Source organism: Thyridium curvatum, assembly GCF_004353045.1.
Source record: "Thyridium curvatum strain D216 chromosome Unknown NODE_7_length_750237_cov_83.650653, whole genome shotgun sequence".
NCBI lineage: Eukaryota > Fungi > Ascomycota > Sordariomycetes > Thyridiales > Thyridiaceae > Thyridium > Thyridium curvatum.
In genome coordinates, this window is record NW_022156762.1 from 251241 (window position 1) to 270335 (window position 19095).

The window sequence follows — 19095 nt, forward strand, 5'->3', positions numbered from 1 at the left end:
TCGTACCTGGTGTTCCTTCACTACATTACTAAGTACCCTAGAGAATCTGTATCTTGGGCATAAGAATGTTCATCATTTCTATCAACAATACCAAGGCATTGTTTGTTTGTACTCTTCATTACGGTGATATTCATTACATGGCATGTTTTACCGGATCGCTCTATTGTCAATGACGTTCACGCAATGCGCCTCCATGTTCCTCCTTGACCCATCCAATCCCAAAACATGACTCTCATAAGCTCATGCATGTCTCGCCTCCTTGCCAGGCTGTCATTTACTGGCCGGTGGCGATGGCGTCTCGGCAACGATCGTCTCGTCCGATGGGCCCTGGCCTGTCTTTGCCTTTCTCTCCGCCAGCAAACTGCTTGAACTCCCTTCCGCCCCAAGTGCGGCCGCTTCTGGCTTCAGTAGATCTTTGTCCTTGCCAGCCTGCTCTTCCCCCACCCGTACCGCAATGGTTTCGTCCGAGATAGCTCGTTCGCCTATCTGGGGTTCCTCCAAGTGTTGGTTGTTGCTCTGCGGTGCTGGTTCTGCTTCCGCTGGAGGAGCTGTCGCGGCCGCAGGCTCACCGTTTCTGTTACCCTCCGTTGCCTCGCCTGACACGTCTGCTGCTACCGGCTCGACTTCGCGGCCCTGGGGATCCGAGACAACCACCTGCTCCAACGGTGCCGTGGCCGGTTCAGGGACAGCGCGCAGCCTGCTGTCTAGTTTCAGGACCTGACGGGCAAGGCCCCTAACACCGGCAGTCAAGACCTCGGGCCTTTCCCACGCAAGAAGGCCGGCTCGGCCAGGAACCCGCTGGGTGAATGCCACATTGTATCTTGCATTTGCCCAAGCCGGACAGACATAGTGCTCCTTCGCCACACCGGGAATCGGTACGTGTGATGCCACTGTCGAAGGAGCGTCCTCTGCACCAGCGTCGGGAGAAGCAGCTGACGCGCTCTCTCCAAGGAATACGGTGATCGCCACCTTTGGTCTACCCATCTTCCTCGACTTCGCGCCCTGCTCGTCATCCCAACGGTGCTCCGCGCAGGAGGCCCAGAACCGCATGGCATACTCTGGCCCAGGGAGCCACGCTAATTGCGTGGTATTGATAATTTGCTCTGGCGTAAATTGAGCCTCCAGGCTCAGCAGCCTTAGACCTTTCATCACGTAAAGCAACAGCCCAGTTGGTGAGTCGCAGAGCGCATATGCGAGGGTGTTGGGCTCACGCAGACCGAACTGGTTGAGCCCAAAGGCGGCGGGCGACGTTGCCTTCGACCTGCGCATGCTGCCTGAGGGCGATGCGCCAGGCGTCGAGGCTAGCCGGTCGAGAGCCGTGAAGTCGTCGTCGGAATAACCCAGTATGCCCGTGTGCAAGAGGCTGGCGAGCGACCATTTCGTCCACTCCCACGGGTCCTCCTGCATCCTGGGCGATGCGAGGGGCGGCGACACGAAATGAGCACCCACGCAAGAAGAAGAATAGCGAGTCGCAAGGTAGTTGATCAGTCGCCAGTCGATCTCGGCTGGCGAAGCTGACGCGGCGCTGGCGTTTGTGGCCAGATAGTGAGGATAAGAGAGGCGAGTCATCACGGTGTTGAGCATCTCGGCGGTCGCAGAGATGACTGGCACATTGTTGGGGAATGCATCGGAGAACCCGAGTCCCGGGAGTGACGGAATCACGAGATGGAAAGGCTGGGTCGTGGCAACGTCTTCGGGATCCGTGAAGGGTTTGACAAGGTGCCCAAAGGACAAGTTTGTCAAGGGAAAGGAGGGTATCAGAAGAAGGGGAACCGCGGTCTTGTGTGGTGAACGGAAATGGACGAAATGGATCCTCAAGGGTGTCTCGGATCCGGGGATAGAGATGGCTGTACGAAACTGCGGTATCCGATTGAGCACTTCCTCCTGCTCCCGCCACGAATACTTCTCCAACCTGTTTCACGACGGAACAAGAACATGGCTGTCAGCCTAGCTCACCCAGGCCAGACCAGTGGCTGGTCAGGGCTACGACTCACCAGAAATCAATCAGAGGCTCGACCTGGGGTTTGGGCTCCCACCAGTCCTCCGACTTGGGCTCTGACGCCTCATGAGGCAGTCTGGTGAGCTCGAGCTTCTGTCTCGTGAGCTCGAGATACTTGGTTGAGACCTAGAGAGAGCGACGCGACACGGGCGCGCATCAGCCACACGTTCAAGCCGCAAAGGAAGCCGTGCCAGCGGGAGATCGCCACCGGAAAAAACCTACATGGATTTTGTACGGCTTGACTTCGTCACCGGCCACTGCAGCGCTGTTCCTTGCCGCGGCGTTTATCTCATCAGCCATGTCTGCCAGACTTTGTTCGTGGCCGCCGCTGTCCAAAGTAATAATCGACCAGAAGGAAAAGAACCATGAGCCACCACATGTGAAAAATTGACCACTTAGTTCAAAGGCGCCGCCCTTCCCCTGCAAGAGGGGGATCCGGCCTGATAATAAAAGTCAATAAACACGTCAGTCAAGCCGCAATCTCTCAGCCAAGAGACATAATTCATGCAAATGACAGACCGGGTCGGTCATCCTTGTACTTGTATAAGCTACTCCGTACACACACGACACAGGCACTCCTCACACCTCTCCACCCCACCCTACCTACTCGCCGCCAAACAAATGAAAAACTTGGTTTGCCCGAAGGTCGTGGCTTGCCGCCTAGAGAAAGAGTTCTCGCCCTCTTTGTCACGGCTTGCACGGCATGCACTTCGTGCTATTCGTCGCTCGTAGAATGGGCGTGTGTGGCTCTTAGCGGACGAAAGTGGAGGGTGTGGCTGCCAACCTGCAAGGAGGGCCAAGTAAAGCAGGTTTTGGCAGGTTTCTGGGCGTGATCTGGACCCTGGATCGACCCTGAAACAGTGGCGGTGCGTGTCGGGGCCCACACCGCGGTCCTGGGGCGGGCATGTCTCCGTGCTGCTTCGGAAATGATCTGCAAGGATCTGACCCGAATGTGGAAGCCTTGTTGTTCCCTTTTCTGCTTCTCGAACCATACAAGTACGTGTGAAGTACCTTGGTACCATGGCTGCATGGCTAGCACTGGGCTGCAGACCGACGTGCGACGTGGCTTGCTTTTGCCACAGAAGATACCTAGTGCAATGTATTTAGGTCTGCAGAGAAGTTAGAAGGCCCATTCAATGTCACGAGAGAAGAGATCAAGACGCCATGTTCTAGCGCTCTCCTCAGAGAGAGAGAGATCAACGCGAATGGTTCGAAATGGCTCGGATGATGCTATTGCTGATACACTGTATAAGAAAAGAATCCTGAAACGCCATCCGCCCAATGCTGCGCTCGTCCTGCTTCCTGTCCCCAGTGATCCTTTCCCACTATTGCAACACGTAGTTAGTTGTCCCGAGCGAAGGGCAGCGGGAACGGGGCACCTAATGCCGGAGGTGAAGTCGCTGAGAGAGTGTTGGACCATGGGAGCTCCAAACCCCCACCGGACACCAGCGCCATCAGCTGTCGAAAGAGAAGTTAGGTTCGAACGACAAGGTCTTCATCAGGAAGGCCGTGGCGGGGCTCCGCTCGTTCCATGTGCAGGCGCCGCGCCGCGCAAATTGATGGCGCCAATCCTCGAGACGATGTTGCTGCCAACTGCATCCACAGCACCGCGCGGGGACGTCAAAGTAGGCCCCTCCGGCGCCGTCTCTTGAACACGAAAGAGCTTGATCGCGGTCGCGTTCCAGATGCCGACTGTTCCCTTGGCCACCTGGAGCTCGCTCGTAAAGATGAAGCTCCATATCAGCGACTCGTACCAGCCCAGTGCGAGCGGCGACCACTCGAACGAGTGGACCTGGACGGCCGATGGCTCCACGCCCACCAGGCGAATTTCCTGTATCATGAGCAACGTCTCGCGGGACGGTAGATCGGCCGCTAACGCCTGCCGCGGTACCAGCGCCGTGACCTGTTGGATGAGGGCGAGGCTGGTGTGCAAGGGCAGCTCGGGAAGCCACTTGTCGATCCAAGGTGCCGTCGGCTCAAAGAGGGCATCTTGCGACTGGCCTGCGCTGGTGTAGCCGCCTCCAAGGCTTGTGGTGCTGTTCTGCCGTGAGAAGGCCTGCGCACCGGCCGGCATCTTGCCCCTGGCCTTTTCTGACATGCCCCGTAACTGGATGGGGACCGCATCCTCGAGAGATGCGACCGATGACGCCCGAGAATGGAGGTCGCTGGGAGTCGAATGTGATGGAGTTGGACGGGGCTCCTCATCGTCGCTGTCGTCGTCAGCGTCGCCGATCGCGAACGTGCTGTCCTCCTCGGGTACATCTCCTAGCGGAGGATGTTGCGGGTGAACTGAGGTAGGGCTCCTAATGCTCTCAGCCGAGGTTCGTGTTGAGGATGCCTCTAGGGGGTCCGAAGACGACGGGGCATCCTTCCTCCGCCTGTTACGCCTCTCGATTTCTTCCTGCCCGCTTTCAAGGGTAAAGTTGCGAAGTGCCTCAAACCGCTTCCTGTTCTTGACCACCGCGAAAACAAACCGAGGGTTTTCTTGTGTGATTATGTTAGCTGAAAACGCACTGCCAGGGGTGTGTGTCATCGATCTTCCCACATACTCTTGTACTGGTGCTCGATGATGGCATTCATTGACTCCAGTAGTGACTGCAACAGATCATGATTTGTCTCGTTTGCCAGCAGAAACGATGGCGAAGACATGGAGGAGAAGAGTTGGAGGAGTTTGGCACTTGTGGTTGAACTAATCCCCTCCAGATATGCCGAGATGTTATTGATCACGGCAAGAAGCGCCGGGTAGATAGCCGTCAGCCTTCCTTGGCTGGTTGTAATGAGGCTGTAGATCAGCTGAGGTTTCCGTTAGCACAACTAGCCCTTCTCCGGTATAGCTCAGATCTGACACTTGCCTGAAGCAGAAAGTCTGCATATGTGCCACGAAAGCCCTGTATCCTGATCGCCGGTGGTAGTGTCTCCTGGGCCTCGAACGTCTTGTTCAGATTGCTGCCGAAGTTCTTCTCCACGCTCAATGTCTGTAGGAGAAACGCACACATCCTAACGACCCCTTGCTTCGACCCGTCGTTCTTGTATTCGAGAGCATAGAAAAGGATCAGGACGATGAAATCGAGAGCCCTCTCGGTGTCGACGATGAAGGAGCGGAAACGCTTATTACACTGTGTAATCTCCCAAAACAGCATGATGATCTCGGGAGCAAACTTCACAGATGAATGTGTCCCCGGTATATACGAGGCGTTTGCTTGGAGAGGCTGGTTCAAAATCCTGGTCATACCATCCACGATGAACTGGAAATCCGCGGGTCGATGCACACGGCCAAGGAAGTGACGGTAATAGTTCTTGGGTGTAGTGCCATTCTGCTCTGGGATCGGATACAGCAGTGCCACCAGAAGAAATTGCAGGGTATAGGTGACCAAGACCTGCTTGGGATCCTTGAACACCAGGGTGTTGTAGGGTACACGCCAACTTGCCGGGTTGTATTTCATCGTCTTGGATTACATTAGCGACTTGACATTCACGTTCAGGCCGGGACAAACAAACGGGTCCGACATACCGTGTTTAGAAGTGAGCACAACACAGAGAGGACGGTCTGTTTGTCGGGACAAGTACAGATATACGTCAACGCCCGAACGCCTTTCTGTGGCAGGACGCCCGAGCTCATGTACATGCTTTGGCTGGCTAGTGTCAGGAGAAGTCGAAGGATCTCGCACCGGTTGCTCTCGTATTCTTTAGTCGTCGGCACGGCTGCATTACAGCCCACACCGCTCTGCCAGATGGCATAGCTAACCTTTGGTTTACCGTGAGGTTGGTTCTGCACCGTCAGGTCGGCAAAGAAGAGGAGGTCAACGAGCGTATCTATCAGCTCCTCAGCCAATGGCTTCGCATCCTCAAACTCATCCTGAGCATGGGCGGCCCTCGCTTGTGCCTCCTCCTCGGACTCGTCGAAGAGGACCTCATTTGCTATCGATGATTGCCGCGTCCTCTTTCTCCTCGCACCCCAAAAAAAGCGCTCCTCCCACGACTGCAGTGAATCCTTTTCGTATATATAAGGAAGAACACGCGTCAGGACTCGGATGCAGTTCAAAGCATCCTTCTCGGGTGCGATCTCCGGGTCGGGAAAGGAGGGATGGTGGCGTAATATGAACAGGCGCGACGTTACTGCCAGTATGAGCGTCTCCAGGTTCTCGAGCGCATGATCACGGGTCCGCCGAATATCTGCCGGGGAAAACAAGCTAAAGACATCTTCTGAAGACTCGGGCAGCTCCCAAAACTAGAACCACAGTTAGTTGGCCGATGCTGGCAGAGACTCGTAGCACGACAGGCTTCGCAACCCTGAGAGGGAGCGGACAAAGACAGGGAGACAAACCGAGGTCCAGTAAGGATCATCCGCAGGAATATGACGTTCTTCGGACAGTCTGAAGATGCCCTTCTTGAAGACGAGCTTTGAGTCGCTCGCTCCCATGTTTGGAGACTGCCTATGATCGCATCACAGACCGAGGGGGAATCCAGCCGAAAGACGCCAGTGGAGGCGGTTGAAAGGAGCCCAGATCGTTGTTCGAGAATGCCGTGAAGATTTGGGTAGGGAGGCGCCAGCGTGCTTTCTACACGTGGAGTCAACTGGTACAAGAAGGTTCGGTGGCGGTCAGTCAGAGGTGGTTCAGGCAAGTAGAATGCGAAGCACGTTGCGATGTTTGCTGGGCCAGCCTCGGGGATGGAGGTTACATCACACTGGGGCCCTGCCGAAGCCACTTCGCAGCCTGGACCACCCGCACGATCCCCATTCCAACCCCACTCATCAACGCTTACTTGTGTATGCATAACTTGGCTGCACAAAGTGTGTGCATTAGTTCACATGTGCTACAGTATGACCACGCCAGGACAGGCCAAATCAAATGATGATGGCGATTAGGCACAAAAGGATATTCTTCAAAAAAAGGTCTATTCATTCATTCATTCATGGCACAGTCAGCTGGCTACATACCTTGCTGCTAGGTACTGCAGCTAAGCTTGTCCATCATATCCCATAACCCATATTCCCAAGCCTGCCTCGACCCTCAGAATCGTGAACCACTTCCAGAGCCCTTTCTTCCTCTCTCATAGAGCCACTTATTATTCAGACCAACACTTGAACGCTTTCCCGTGCCACTAGGGCTGGGGGTGCCAGGCGCGTCAGGGAACAGGCCCCCAGAAGAGCTGGGCGGCAAGGGGCTTGGTGAGCCGAACGATGACCGGCGCGGCCCGTTGACTGCCTTCTGGAACAGCGGGCTCGCGACTGGAGAGAATGGAGAGCCGTTTATCCTGCTGCTGCTGGGGCCAGGGCTGCCACGACCTGACAATGGCGAGCTGGTGTAACTCTTATTGCTCCCGATAGATCCGGATAGTGATGGGGTCCTCGAGTACCGAGGAGGGGTGCTGTAAACCGATCCCGGGGTAGCCGGTGCTGAGCTCGGCGGAAGTCCCAGGAGTTTTCGCTGGCTCGGGGTCAGGGGAATGTCTGACAGATCGTCTTGCCGCCGGACGAGGGGAAGGAGCGCCAGGGCAATGTTCACCACGGGGATGCACTGCAGGGTGAGCCACAGCCACGACTCGTAATTCTGGCGGAAGTCTTGGCCAAATCTGGATCGAGAGAGGGTTAGTTGTATATCCAATGGGAGCAAGGTCGGGGATGAAGTTGGCATGGACTTACAGTCTCAACAAGCCATAGCTGGTAGCAAAGGTCTGGATGGCCACGACGATGACGAGAAATGAGAGGTTGTACACAATCGCCCTGACGTTTCTCTCAGAAAATACCGTTGCGTTCTGCCGTTTGGTGATTTCTGCAAGACGCGGATGCCGCCAATTTCCAGGGCTGTCCGCAATGACTGGTGTCTTTTTTGTCGGCGTGCTCGCCGACTTGGGCGGCACGAGGGCGGTAGATGACATGATTGATGTACAGCTTCCGATGCTAGGAAAGATCGACTACTGCAGGTCGTCCAAGGAGAGGAGAGACAGCGGCAGATGCGGCGATTGTAGGCAGGAGCTGGAGTGCCTGAGGTCGTGACTGGGATGGGCGGGCGCAAGATATAGGGTTGAGGGCCGTTGTTCAAGAAAGGATGTTGGCGCGTTACGACGACCGTCGAATCTCTGCTGTCAAAGGGATTCGCCGTTCCTGCTGTTTGTTAGTAAATGCGCTTGGTGCGCAAGGCAACGTCGTGGGCGCTCTTCAAAGGCGGCGACAAAGGACGAGGGAAAAAAAGAAGCTTGTCTCGGGACTACGTTTCTTTGATCTAGAGCCAAGGAACGAGTCTCGGGTCGTCGCAGTGGGTCAACAACACAACAGCCAGCACGGTGCACCGTTACTAGGGGACCTCGTAGCTGGAGATGTGAGCTGACTTGGGGGTCCCACTTCACTGACTGCTCGCCAGCACACTGCTGACATCCATCCATCACCCCGCCGTCTCCGCCGTGGTCGCTAATTATTGATGCCAGCCTCCTCCTCCTCTTCCTGATCTACGAACTCCTTCTTCTCCCGCGTGCCTCTTTAATATTGCTCAAAGACCTCCGTTTCTGTCTCCACCGTGCTGGCATTCGAGGGAGTCTGATCTGGCCCAGAAGCGCAAAGACAAGGGCACAAGACTACATATATTATTATTATTGAATGACTTAGGCCCTGTCCTTGAGCCTTTTAGGTGTCGCGGACAGCCAGTGTCAAGACTATCGCAAGGTTGCCGTGTTTTCGGTTGATCGGGGCTGTTCGCCGCAGGCATACTGCGCTATGGGTTTCGACAATGCCATGTGGCACCTTGACCAGGGCATCACCGGCTTCTTCGGGCAATGGAATGCTTACTCAAGCGCTCTGGTCACTCTCCTCCTCATGATTGTGTCTTACCAGATCTTCACCCGTCAAGACCCCGACACCCACCCGATGCTGCTCGCTCGCCAGGCGCAAGGCTCTCCAGTCCGCCAGGAAGGAGAGTCTCCCGTGTTCAGGTCTCATGCCGCCCCGCACGGCATGCCGCTGAATAGCGGGCTCAATGTGAAAGATGCCGGCGCCTCCAAGTGGGCTAGGGGCCGTGACGGAGACCTTCGGGATGTCTGGCGAAGGGCCATCAACGGCGCCCCGGAGGGCGAGGGACCAGCTGGCAAGGGCCGCATCCTCACGGTCCTAGGCCGCGAGAAGGTCTTGGAACACAGTCTTGGTAAGGACCGACCCTCTCCCCGCAAGCTCTGCGCACGCTCGAGGCAGACATCCGGGATCACTTGGCTAACCAGTCCTCACCTCGCTAGACGACGTCACGCGGCAAATCAACCTTGTCGGACAGCATATCATGGACCAGGGAGGTAACCGCGTTGCCATCTACCTGCCCAACTCGGTCGAACTCATGGCTACCCTCTTTGCGTGCAGCTTCTACAACCTCACAGCCATTATCCTGCCGTTCGACAAGTCCGACGATGCCGTCATCTCTATGCTCCGAAGGTCAGCCGCCGACACCGTCATTGCGGCTCCGGGATCCTTCCCCTTCGACAGTGTCGTCAAGACTTACCCCAGCCTGCGACAGCTTATCTGGGTTGTTGACGAAGGCAGCAAGCACATGGATTGGAACGAGGTCCCCAAGGGCATGGGAGGAAGCGTCAACGTCTCGACCTGGCAGGAGATTGTACAAGACCAACCTGTCGATGCCGGTCGAGAGCTTCCGCCCATCGAGAATCAGACCGAGGCTCGCGATGTCACCGTCTTTTGGCAAGGCAAGCCGGGCAACCTGGAGGAGATGGTGCGCTTCACCAGTGCCAACCTCGTGTCAGCCGTGGCCGCTCAGATCTTTGCTGTGCCCACCAACCAGCGCATGAACCCTTCGGACCTGTTCCTCCCCGCTGACTCTTTGGCCAACACCCATACCCTTGTCCTGACCCTCGCCGCAATCTACTCCAACGCCTCGGTAGCTTTCAACTCTGTGGCCGAGGGTGCCGCAGATCTCGCCCTGGCCACCCAAGGCATCGCGCCCACCATTGTAGTTGCAACGCCGAGGGCCCTCCTCAGAACCCACGCCGAAACGACTCGCCGCTTGGGCTCCTTCCTCAACTCCAAGATACACTGGCTGCAGACCCGGTCGCTGACCGAAGCCGGGGTCATGCCAGCCGCATCCTTCTTGTCGTCTCTCAACGACAGCGCCAAGCCTGCTGTAGGCACGAGCCCTGGAAAGCTACGCATCTTGTACACGGCGGAGCGCGTTGGCGCCGGGTCTCCTCCAATCTCGTCCGCCGCCCTGTCTGACTTGCGTGTCTATACTGGTGCCAGAGTCATTTACGCCCTCACTGCACCCAAGGTGGCTGGTGCAATCGCCCAGACCGGATACTATGATTACCGCGTCTCCAAGGGCAACTGCTCGCATTTCGGCCCACCACTGACAAGTACCGAGATCTTCTTGAAGGACAGGGCTGCACACAGGACGACTGATGACAAAACGGAAGGCGAGGTGCGTTTTTACATTGACCCTCTCTATGTGTCTTGCATTGCCGAAACTAACTGGGCTCAATGGCAGGTTGTGGTACGAGGTCCCTGTGTTGCCGGCAATGAGACTGCTATTGGCATGATTGGCCGGATCCTGGACGACAACACACTGGCCTACGCGTAGGCAGATTAAGACTGCTGCAAGCAGGCCAAAAGCTTGGTTGTGACTCGGAGGTGTTCATGCTTGATTTGCACCGTGGATGTCTCCAGTTGACTCGATATACCACCCCATTTCACAATGTTAGACAGTGTTTCTTTAGCTCCCAAAGTAAATAGCTTTCTGTGGACCTATCTATAGTCCAATGTAGGCAAGATTGGTCAGCCTGGGCCTTCAATTCCAACCTGAAAGAATTGATCACTCTGTGTCATATCTGTCTACCTTCCTCCTTGTTCCGAGCTTCACTTAAATTGAATATGCTGCTCCATTAGAGCTTGAGGTTGGCTGTTGGGATCGTGCGGCTGGCATCTCCAACCGCTAAAGCCCCACCAAAATCACGGAAGCTAAGCCTGAAGGGTTCAGTGCCTTGTGCATTAAAGCTCAGCTGCTCGGTGCATACCTAGGTATAGGTACTTGTACTTCCCTGCCTAGTCAGGTACCGGGGAATAATGGAGCACTCAACCTCCAGGGCTGGCCCGAGCCTTTGCTCCAAGCTATTGTGGGGTATCAAGATTGCGAGATAAGGTACGTCAGCGGCCTGACACGTTTCCCATTGCACACTATCAACTCCTCCAGCTAACTAGGAAATTCTCCTCGACGAAGTACCAAGGCAGTAACTGAGGAGTTCTAGAAATACACCTCAAAAGCTTTCTGCTCCTTTCCGCGCGACCACCACTTGTCAGAAATCGGGAGAAACGGGTAATTGCCAGAGAGGGGAGAGAGTGATTGGTGTATGCCCGCCAGTCGCTCTACCGCCACCATGGCTTTCTTCCCCCAATTGATCTCTCTGTGTGCCGCGGTCCTCTGCCTCAACCTCAGTATCGCGGGCGCCCAAGCATCCAGCTCGTCTGGTGGCGAGACCATCCTGCATGGCGAAATCGGCCGACTCAACAACCAGAGCCTTCTTTGGGGTCCCTATCGACCCAATCTTTACTTTGGCGTCCGTCCCAGACTGCCCCAGGCCTTGATGACGGGCCTCATGTGGGCAAAAGTTGACAGCTACACCGAAGTACAGAATGGTATGGCTCCCTCACTGGTGCCCCTGACATGTCGCCCGCAAAGCTTCAAAGCTGACTGAACCTATGCTGTAGCCGTTCGCTACACTTGTGAGCAGAATGAGGGCATGGCTGGCTATGGCTGGGAAGAGTTTGACACCAGGAACGGAGGCGTTCAATCTATTCACGATGCCGAGAACAACATCGACATCACGACCTCTTTCGTCAAGGTCCCCGGTGGTTCGCACGGTGGCAGCTGGGCTGCTAGGATCAAGGGCGTCCCACGCAGCGATGCTCCTGCGGATCTGAAGACCACGGTTCTGCTCTACGTCACACAAGAGGGTCTTGGAAGCGTACTGGAGGCCAGCCCTTCTTCTGAGAAGCAAGGATACGATGGCGACGTCACAATATCGGGCAACTCTCACGCCCTTGGCGACTACAAATTGGTCATCACTCGGGGTCAAGGGGAGCACCCTTCCAGCGATCACGAATTCTCTGAGCACAGGCATCTGGACAAGACTACGGTCCAGTCCTTCACCTTACCGGACGAACACCTCTGGCAAGCCAAGCCCATCGTGTTTAGGCAACTCAAAGAAACCGTGGATTATGTCATGGAGAACTACGACCCGAATCAGCCACCGCCGCCATGGCAGGTGTACCAGCTTGAAAACAAGCCCGGCGCCGGCAACGTGCAGATCATCCAAAAGGTTTTTGAAGGACCCTTCGAGTTTGACATTTTATTCTCTAGTGCATCAGCAGGAAAGGACCTCGAGAGCTCAGATCTCACCCGTGAGATCAAGACTGTATCCGAGGCATTTGGAGAGAGATTCTCGGACGTGTTCAACTTGAAGGCGCCCTTCACCGCGGAGAAATACAAGAAGTTCGCAAGGAGCATGTTCTCCAATTTGATTGGGGGCATTGGCTATTTCTACGGCCAATCCGTTGTCGATCGATCCTATGCACCAGAATACGACGAAGAAAACGAGGGTTTCTGGGAGGAAACGGCTGAGGCGCGAGCTAAGAGGCGAGAGCAGCTCGAAGGCCCGTATGAACTGTTTTCGAGCGTGCCATCCAGGCCTTTCTTTCCCCGAGGGTTCCTCTGGGACGAAGGCTTTCATCTTCTCCCAATCTCCGACTGGGACATGGACCTTACTCTCGAGATTGTCAAGAGCTGGTTCAACCTCATGGACGACGACGGATGGATCGCGAGGGAGCAGATCCTCGGAGCCGAGGCCAGGAGCAAAGTGCCGGAGGAGTTCCAGGTTCAGTATCCCCATTATGCGAACCCGCCGACCCTCTTCTTCGTTGTCGACGCTTTTCTCGCCAAGCTCCAGCAGATGAATGGAAGCATGCCCGCCGCCAAGGAGCACCTATCGCAGGGCGTCTCGCTCTCCTCTGCCCACATTGACAATCCCAATGTCGGCCTCGAGTACCTCCGAAATCTCTACCCACTCCTTCGTCGCCAGTATAACTGGTTCAGAAAGACGCAGTATGGCGATATCAAGTCGTACGACCGCGAAGCCTTCTCAACAAAAGAAGCGTACCGTTGGCGTGGACGCACTATCCAGCATGTCCTGACAAGTGGACTCGACGACTATCCTCGGCCGCAGCCTCCACACCCGGGTGAGCTGCACGTTGATCTTATGTCATGGATGGGCATGATGACCAAGTCCCTCATCAATGTTGCATCTGGACTTGGGATGCCTGAAGAGGTTGACGAGCTGACCAAGAACCTGCGCGCTATTGAGAGAAACCTGGACGATCTGCACTGGTCCGAGAAGGAAAATTGCTACTGTGATGCCACAATTGACGAATTTGAAGAGCACAGCCTGGTCTGCCATAAAGGCTATGTCTCCCTCTTCCCCTTCCTCGTTGGGCTGGTGCCGGCGGACAGCCCGAAATTAGGCAAGATCCTGGATCTCATCGGCGACGAAGAAGAGCTTTTCAGTCCCCACGGTCTCCGGAGCCTTAGCAAAAAGGATGCGCTGTACGGCACGGATGAGAACTACTGGAGGAGCCCAGTGTGGATAAACATCAATTACCTTGCCATCGTGCAGCTCCATGTAAGTCTATGGTGAACTACGCGAGCTGTGGTGTCGGGACATACTGACATCACGTTTTTCCTTTGCAGAATGTCGCCACGCAGGATGGTCCGCACAAAGCGCGGGCCAAGCAGTTGTACTCGCGACTCCGCAAGAACATTGTGGACACGGTCTACCAGAGCTGGGAGGAGACTGGCTTTGCCTGGGAGCAATACAACCCAGAGTCTGGCAAGGGCCAACGGACGCAGCACTTCACCGGCTGGACGAGCCTGGTAGTCAAGATTATGACTATGGGAGACTTGCATAACGAGCATGTCAGGGACGAACTCTAGGAGGCCACCGTGGTTGGCAAAGGCAGGATGTAATCCGTGGCCTGTATTATAGAATGTGTACCATCTAAAACAAATGCATGCCTTGTACATGTATGATTGCAGACCAAACTCCACCGCCAATTGTGCTGCTCAATCCGGAAACGCCTCAAGACACCCGTGTCAATACAATACATGAAGGTGAACAACAACACAGAACATTGAAGAAGTTTCCGTGGGTGTTGAGTATAGCATCAAAGCTGTTCAAGTACCACTATGAGTCCACAATCCGCCGCCCTGCTTGGCTACATCCTTACGAGGCACGGTCTCGATGCTCCGGCTGAGCAGCTTCCTGAGCTCAGGAGTGATGACTTTCTCGACCTTGGCGGGCGACTTGCCTGCGCTTCTGGCAGGGGAAGACACCTGTGGCCGTTGTGCATCCGTTGCTGTTGTAGAAGGAGAAGTCTCGGGCCGGCTCGGTGTATTGTCGTCACGCAACCTGGGTCCAGGAAAGTTCGGCTTCTTGTCGATGGCCTCAACGAGCTTGCGGAAGCGACGGAAGAGGGATTCGGCGCGGACCAGCGTGGATTCGAGATCAATCGTACCAGAGAGTTCGTTGACTATGAGCGAGTTAGCATCTTGTTCCCCGTGCGCCGCGAAACTCGTCCATGTTGTGAATGGGGGGGATGGGGGACATACTGTATTTGAGGACTTCGTCAAAGTGCTTGAGGTGTTCCATGATCACATCTCGATGTTTCTCCAGGATGGCCAGAGCAACAAACAGATGGAAGCTGCTGCTCAAGAAGTCCGTCCAGAGCGTCTCCCAAAGGCGCAGTACATCCATCCACTCAAACTCACGCTTGTACCAGACAAGAAGCATCCTAAAGAAGAAGAAGAAGTTGGTGCTCTCGGCGGACTGCAAGTGGGCATAGAGCTTGGGGTCCATGAACTGCACTAGGTGGTCAAGCGCGCGGAGCTGCGCTCGCATGCCGGACTGGTCACGGAGGAAGTTCCACTCCATGCGATCCATGAACCGCTGGAAGCCCCAAAAGGCGATGGCATCATCCTGTACCACGGCGTAGATCGGAGCGAGCAAGTCTGACATTCCCTGGACGTAGCCCAGCTCCTTGTTGTACTCGTTGTAGGTCAATAAAAGGTCCTTGAGCTGCTCCATGTGAACGTTTGTGCCAACCGAGGCGAAAGGAGATTCGGGGTCGGGATGCGGTATGTTCTCTCCAGCAAAGATGGGTACGTTGCGGTCCGTCCGGTGAACGTCCTTCTCTGTCGGATGGGGGAAATCGTTAGATCGTAACAGCGCCTGCACCCTGTGGCGTCACACACTTACCAATACGGCCCTTTTGTTCTCTCCACCATTCGCCTTCCTCTCCCTGCCCACCCATGTCGATCAGGCGTTCCCACCAGGCCGCTTTGAGCTTGATGTATTCATCGCGAAGGGACGCGATCTGCGCCTTCCTCTCCTCTGCCGTGCTGTACCAGTCATGCACGCCCAGCAGAAAGAGCCAGGCCTCCTTGCGTACGCCATCCTCCGGATCCAGTCCTCCATGGAATATACGCTCCTTCACCTCGTCGACAGTGACTGCGAGCCGCCCAGTCTGGGGATCAAAAAACGAGTTCCACTCCTTAAGCGTCACGGCCTTTCTTCTCTCTTCTAGCGACATGCTACTGGCTTCCAGGAGCTCGAACTCACCAACGTCGGTATCCTCGAGCTCCATGACTTCCCGCGCAGTCCAGATCCGCTGGTTTCTATCCCGCTCACTCTGCTCGGCGATCCCCATTGCCCACCTCGCCAGGTATATGCGCGCACTGTCGAACTCGTCCTGGATCGTCTGGACTTCGGGGTTGCGAAGGAACCTCTTGACTTGTGGCGGCATCCGCGGGTCATCCATAGCATTCTGCGCTGCCTGTCTCGTGAAGGTGGTGACTTTGCTGAACTTTTCCATAATGTTCCACCCAGTCTCCTTGACGAATTTCATAAAAGGGTCCATGCTGGCGTCTCTCGAGGTGCCCGGAGCGGTCGGTGGACCTGACCCGGACGTCGCGCCTCTGGTTGATGGACCCGAGCGGTCATCCTGTCGTCCGGTGGCCGAGAATGAACTCGTGGTGAGCCTGCTGCCAAAGGCTTCGGCGTCCGCCGAGCTGGGTTCGACCAGGTATATATTCGGCTCCGCCACGCTCTTCTCGATGTGCACATAGCGCTTCAACCACCGCAATACCTCGTCGCCTCCCCAGAACATCTCGCCACCTTCACCAAAGGGATCAAAGCTCTCTCGGGCCCGCTTCTTCTTCTGCAGAATAGTGGACTGGCACTCGCTGTCGTGGAAGAAGAGAGCGGGAAAGCTGTCGCCCGCGCGGGAGTTGATGACCACGGAGCCATACCACCAGCCCAGGTTCGGAGGCCGGACCAGGAGAGAATATACGGCACTGACGGGTATGGCGAAGGCATACTGGCCTACGGAACCACGGTGCGTCGTGACCGTCGGGGGTGGGGGCACGAGATACGACTGCTTTGGCGGAGAGTCGCCTTCGCACAGGTCAACTTTGACATATATGCTTGCCGAGTCGCCGAGAGACGACTCGGGCAGCCAGGCAAGGAGAAGATCGGAGGATGCGGGATGGGCGTCGGCTTTGGAAGAAGACGAGGTTGGGCGTTCGTCGGTGTTGGGCGTCTTTTGCTGCAGCAGGGCGACGTAGCCCGGGATATTGTCCTTGGCCGAGGGCGTGGGGTGGATATAGACCTATCCATGTGTATGAGTGTTAGGGCGATGACGACGAGAGGGCTGGGACCTGGCAACCAAATCCTGCGGGGCGTACCTTGCTTTTCGAGTACAACAGCTTGACCCCACGTCCGGTCTCGGTGTGGGTGATGGTGTTGTACTCTCCTTCATCATCGTCGCTCATGGCGTAGAAGCTTCCGGCTGGAGAAGTGGCTCTGTCTGGACCGCCCGCGGCGTTGTGCGATTTGGCGGGGCCCAACGTCATGATGTTTGGTCCTTACCTATATATTGCGGGGGGGGAGTGTGCGCGGGAAGGCAGGACAGGCGGCGCCGCGCTCCTCTGAGGCTGGATTGTGTTTTGAACAAGCTCCTACAGATAGAGATGGAGAGAGGGAGAGTTGCTGAGATTGGCTACATTTCTTGCGCGAGAGTCCGGAAGTCTTGAGAGATGGGTGAAAGAATCACGAGGTTGAAGGGGATGACCAGCGCAGCAGTCCACTATCTACTTATGGAGTCTAGCTATCAGTGCCTGACTTATAGGCGGAGGGACCTGGGTTGGTGACGGAGTGGTGGCGTGGTGGTGTGCGTCAACTGCGTACGACAGCGCCCAGCGTGATTAGCGCACGACGTCAGCAGGGCGCCCAGTGTGCCCAGCCCCGCCTTCGCCGGCCCCGACTGAGCGAGCTTGAATGTTCCGGGTTGCCATCATGTTCGTAGCTAGCCAAGAAAAAAAAACATCTCATGTGCTGTAGGTTCCCATCCTTGTTTTCACTTGCTCTGCACCGTAACATAGTCCCCCCTTGTAAACTTGTATTCACGGTTCCCAAATCGATACTGGTCGCCTTTCGCGCCCGGGTCACTTCTGGTCATCTCCTATTGTCTGAGCCTGGCCGGCGGTTGACTGCCGTTGTTGTATTAAGATGTATCAGAAGATAAGACAGGCTCCGGTAGCTATCAAGCAAAGCAGTAGACGGTCCGCTCTCATCTCATCCTAGGCCCGCTAGGTAACCCTCCTGGTCTCCGAGGCCCGCTTGGAAGACCTCCAGGGCGGCTGCTGCCACCTCCGGAATAGTCCGTGTCGTTACTTGCCCATGGAGAGTTTGCAGCCATGAAAGGCCGATCACCTCCGCCTCCGCCCCTGTTAGGCGGCGCTGCGTCATACATCCCACCCGGTGCGAACCGATCCTCGTAGTTGTCGGCCGCTCCTCCGCCGCTCTGGCCTCCCCGGCTACCATACGTCCCCGAGCTGCTTTGCGCCGGTGGTTGGAAAGGCCCGCCTGACTGGGGACTGGTGGTCCTGGCGCCGCCGCCGCCAAACAACCTGTTTCGTAGGCGGTCTTGGGCGGAGCCTCCGCCGCCTGCTGGCGGGGTTGTGCTGCTCTCTCGGCCATACGCATTCGCCGACTGGTAACTGCCGGCACGTTGTCCGGGTGGCGGCCGTGTTTGGTTATCGTCTCTCGGGTCGCTGTTCCTCGCGTAGGGGTTGAGCCTGCCGCCTTGTTGTTGCTGCTGCTGCATCGGGGCTCCCCTCCCCTGCCTCAGGCTTTGGGCATCCTGCCGCTGCGAGGCAGGGTTGCTGTCCCACAGCGAACTCAGACCGCCACCTCCGCCGGGCTGTGAGGCCATGCCGCCATATCGCGATCCAACCTGCGGCTGGGCGTAGACCGCCGGGGCAGGTGGTGGCGCCTTTGGGTCAGGGGGCAGCCAGCCCGGGAAGGTCCTGCCCTTCTCCGTATAGTAGGCTCTCAAGACTCGGCAGACATGAGTGTCGTCTTCAGTGTCGCCATCCGCGTCTCCAGATAGGTACGTAGAGCGGAGATTCGAGATGCGAGACGAGGTTGTGGTCAGGATGTTGGAGTACCATGAGGTCATGGCGAGCGACGTCACGGTTGGGCCAGCCCGCAGCTGTCCCCGGGATCGTATCGAGCGTTCCGACTAGTGCAGCAGCGATCCCAGTGCCGCGTGTTGAAGACGAGGATGGGCCGCCGGGGCAGTTTTGAGGGTCGGAAGTTGCCTTGCGCGGGTGATTGCGATGCAGTTGGTCGGCGAGACCGTGGCGGACGAGATAGATGTCTGGAGCTGGTCGGGAATAGATGGCAGCAGGGTTAAGAGCATTCAATGTGCGGGCTGTGAGTTTGGCAGTAAACTACAGCCCTGGAGGTACCTGTAGGTACTGCAAGATCCTTGCTGTACCTTCGTCTAGCTGGGTCCTCACAGTGGGTCGGATCCAAATGGATATTCGAATCGCGCATAAATTAGAGCCGACAACGGTAGGACGGTTAGTGGAGCATCCCTCCTTACCTACCTACGTAGGTACCTAGGGGCAATTGGCAATCGACCTGCAGATGTCGATGAGCTTCTTCAAGGTTGATGTAAAACACCAAGCAGCACCAAAGTCCCGACACTGATTGTG

The 19095-nt window shown here is 56.3% G+C and overlaps 7 protein-coding genes across 7 annotated transcripts; 2 read left to right on the plus strand and 5 right to left on the minus strand.

The window, feature by feature from the left end:
* Positions 1-270: 270 nt before the first annotated feature.
* E0L32_001801 (uncharacterized protein) lies at positions 271-2299 on the minus strand (the record flags this gene model as incomplete). The annotated part of the gene is made up of 3 exons (XM_031135920.1): positions 271-1912; positions 1995-2125; positions 2222-2299. 3 exons carry the CDS (start codon positions 2297-2299, stop codon positions 271-273), a joined length of 1851 nt encoding a protein of 616 aa, XP_030989937.1.
* A 1198-nt stretch (positions 2300-3497) lies between these two features.
* Positions 3498-6419, minus strand: E0L32_001802 (uncharacterized protein; the record flags this gene model as incomplete). Its single annotated transcript, XM_031135921.1, has 5 exons — positions 3498-4483; positions 4549-4792; positions 4846-5445; positions 5511-6227; positions 6324-6419. The coding sequence occupies 5 exons, from the start codon at positions 6417-6419 to the stop codon at positions 3498-3500; spliced, it is 2643 nt and encodes an 880-aa protein (XP_030989938.1).
* A 592-nt stretch (positions 6420-7011) lies between these two features.
* On the minus strand, positions 7012-7879 carry E0L32_001803 (uncharacterized protein; the record flags this gene model as incomplete). Its single annotated transcript, XM_031135923.1, has 2 exons — positions 7012-7573; positions 7644-7879. The coding sequence occupies 2 exons, from the start codon at positions 7877-7879 to the stop codon at positions 7012-7014; spliced, it is 798 nt and encodes a 265-aa protein (XP_030989939.1).
* Positions 7880-8711: 832 nt separating this feature from the next.
* Positions 8712-10569, plus strand: E0L32_001804 (uncharacterized protein; the record flags this gene model as incomplete). Its single annotated transcript, XM_031135924.1, has 2 exons — positions 8712-9135; positions 9209-10569. 2 exons carry the CDS (start codon positions 8712-8714, stop codon positions 10567-10569), a joined length of 1785 nt encoding a protein of 594 aa, XP_030989940.1.
* A 793-nt stretch (positions 10570-11362) lies between these two features.
* E0L32_001805 (uncharacterized protein) lies at positions 11363-13971 on the plus strand (the record flags this gene model as incomplete). Its single annotated transcript, XM_031135925.1, has 3 exons — positions 11363-11621; positions 11694-13660; positions 13729-13971. 3 exons carry the CDS (start codon positions 11363-11365, stop codon positions 13969-13971), a joined length of 2469 nt encoding a protein of 822 aa, XP_030989941.1.
* Positions 13972-14211: 240 nt separating this feature from the next.
* On the minus strand, positions 14212-16947 carry E0L32_001806 (uncharacterized protein; the record flags this gene model as incomplete). Its single annotated transcript, XM_031135926.1, has 4 exons — positions 14212-14567; positions 14647-15228; positions 15293-16703; positions 16780-16947. The coding sequence occupies 4 exons, from the start codon at positions 16945-16947 to the stop codon at positions 14212-14214; spliced, it is 2517 nt and encodes an 838-aa protein (XP_030989942.1).
* Positions 16948-17663: 716 nt separating this feature from the next.
* On the minus strand, positions 17664-18554 carry E0L32_001807 (uncharacterized protein; the record flags this gene model as incomplete). Its single annotated transcript, XM_031135927.1, has 1 exon — positions 17664-18554. One exon carries the CDS (start codon positions 18552-18554, stop codon positions 17664-17666), a length of 891 nt encoding a protein of 296 aa, XP_030989943.1.
* Positions 18555-19095: the final 541 nt, after the last annotated feature.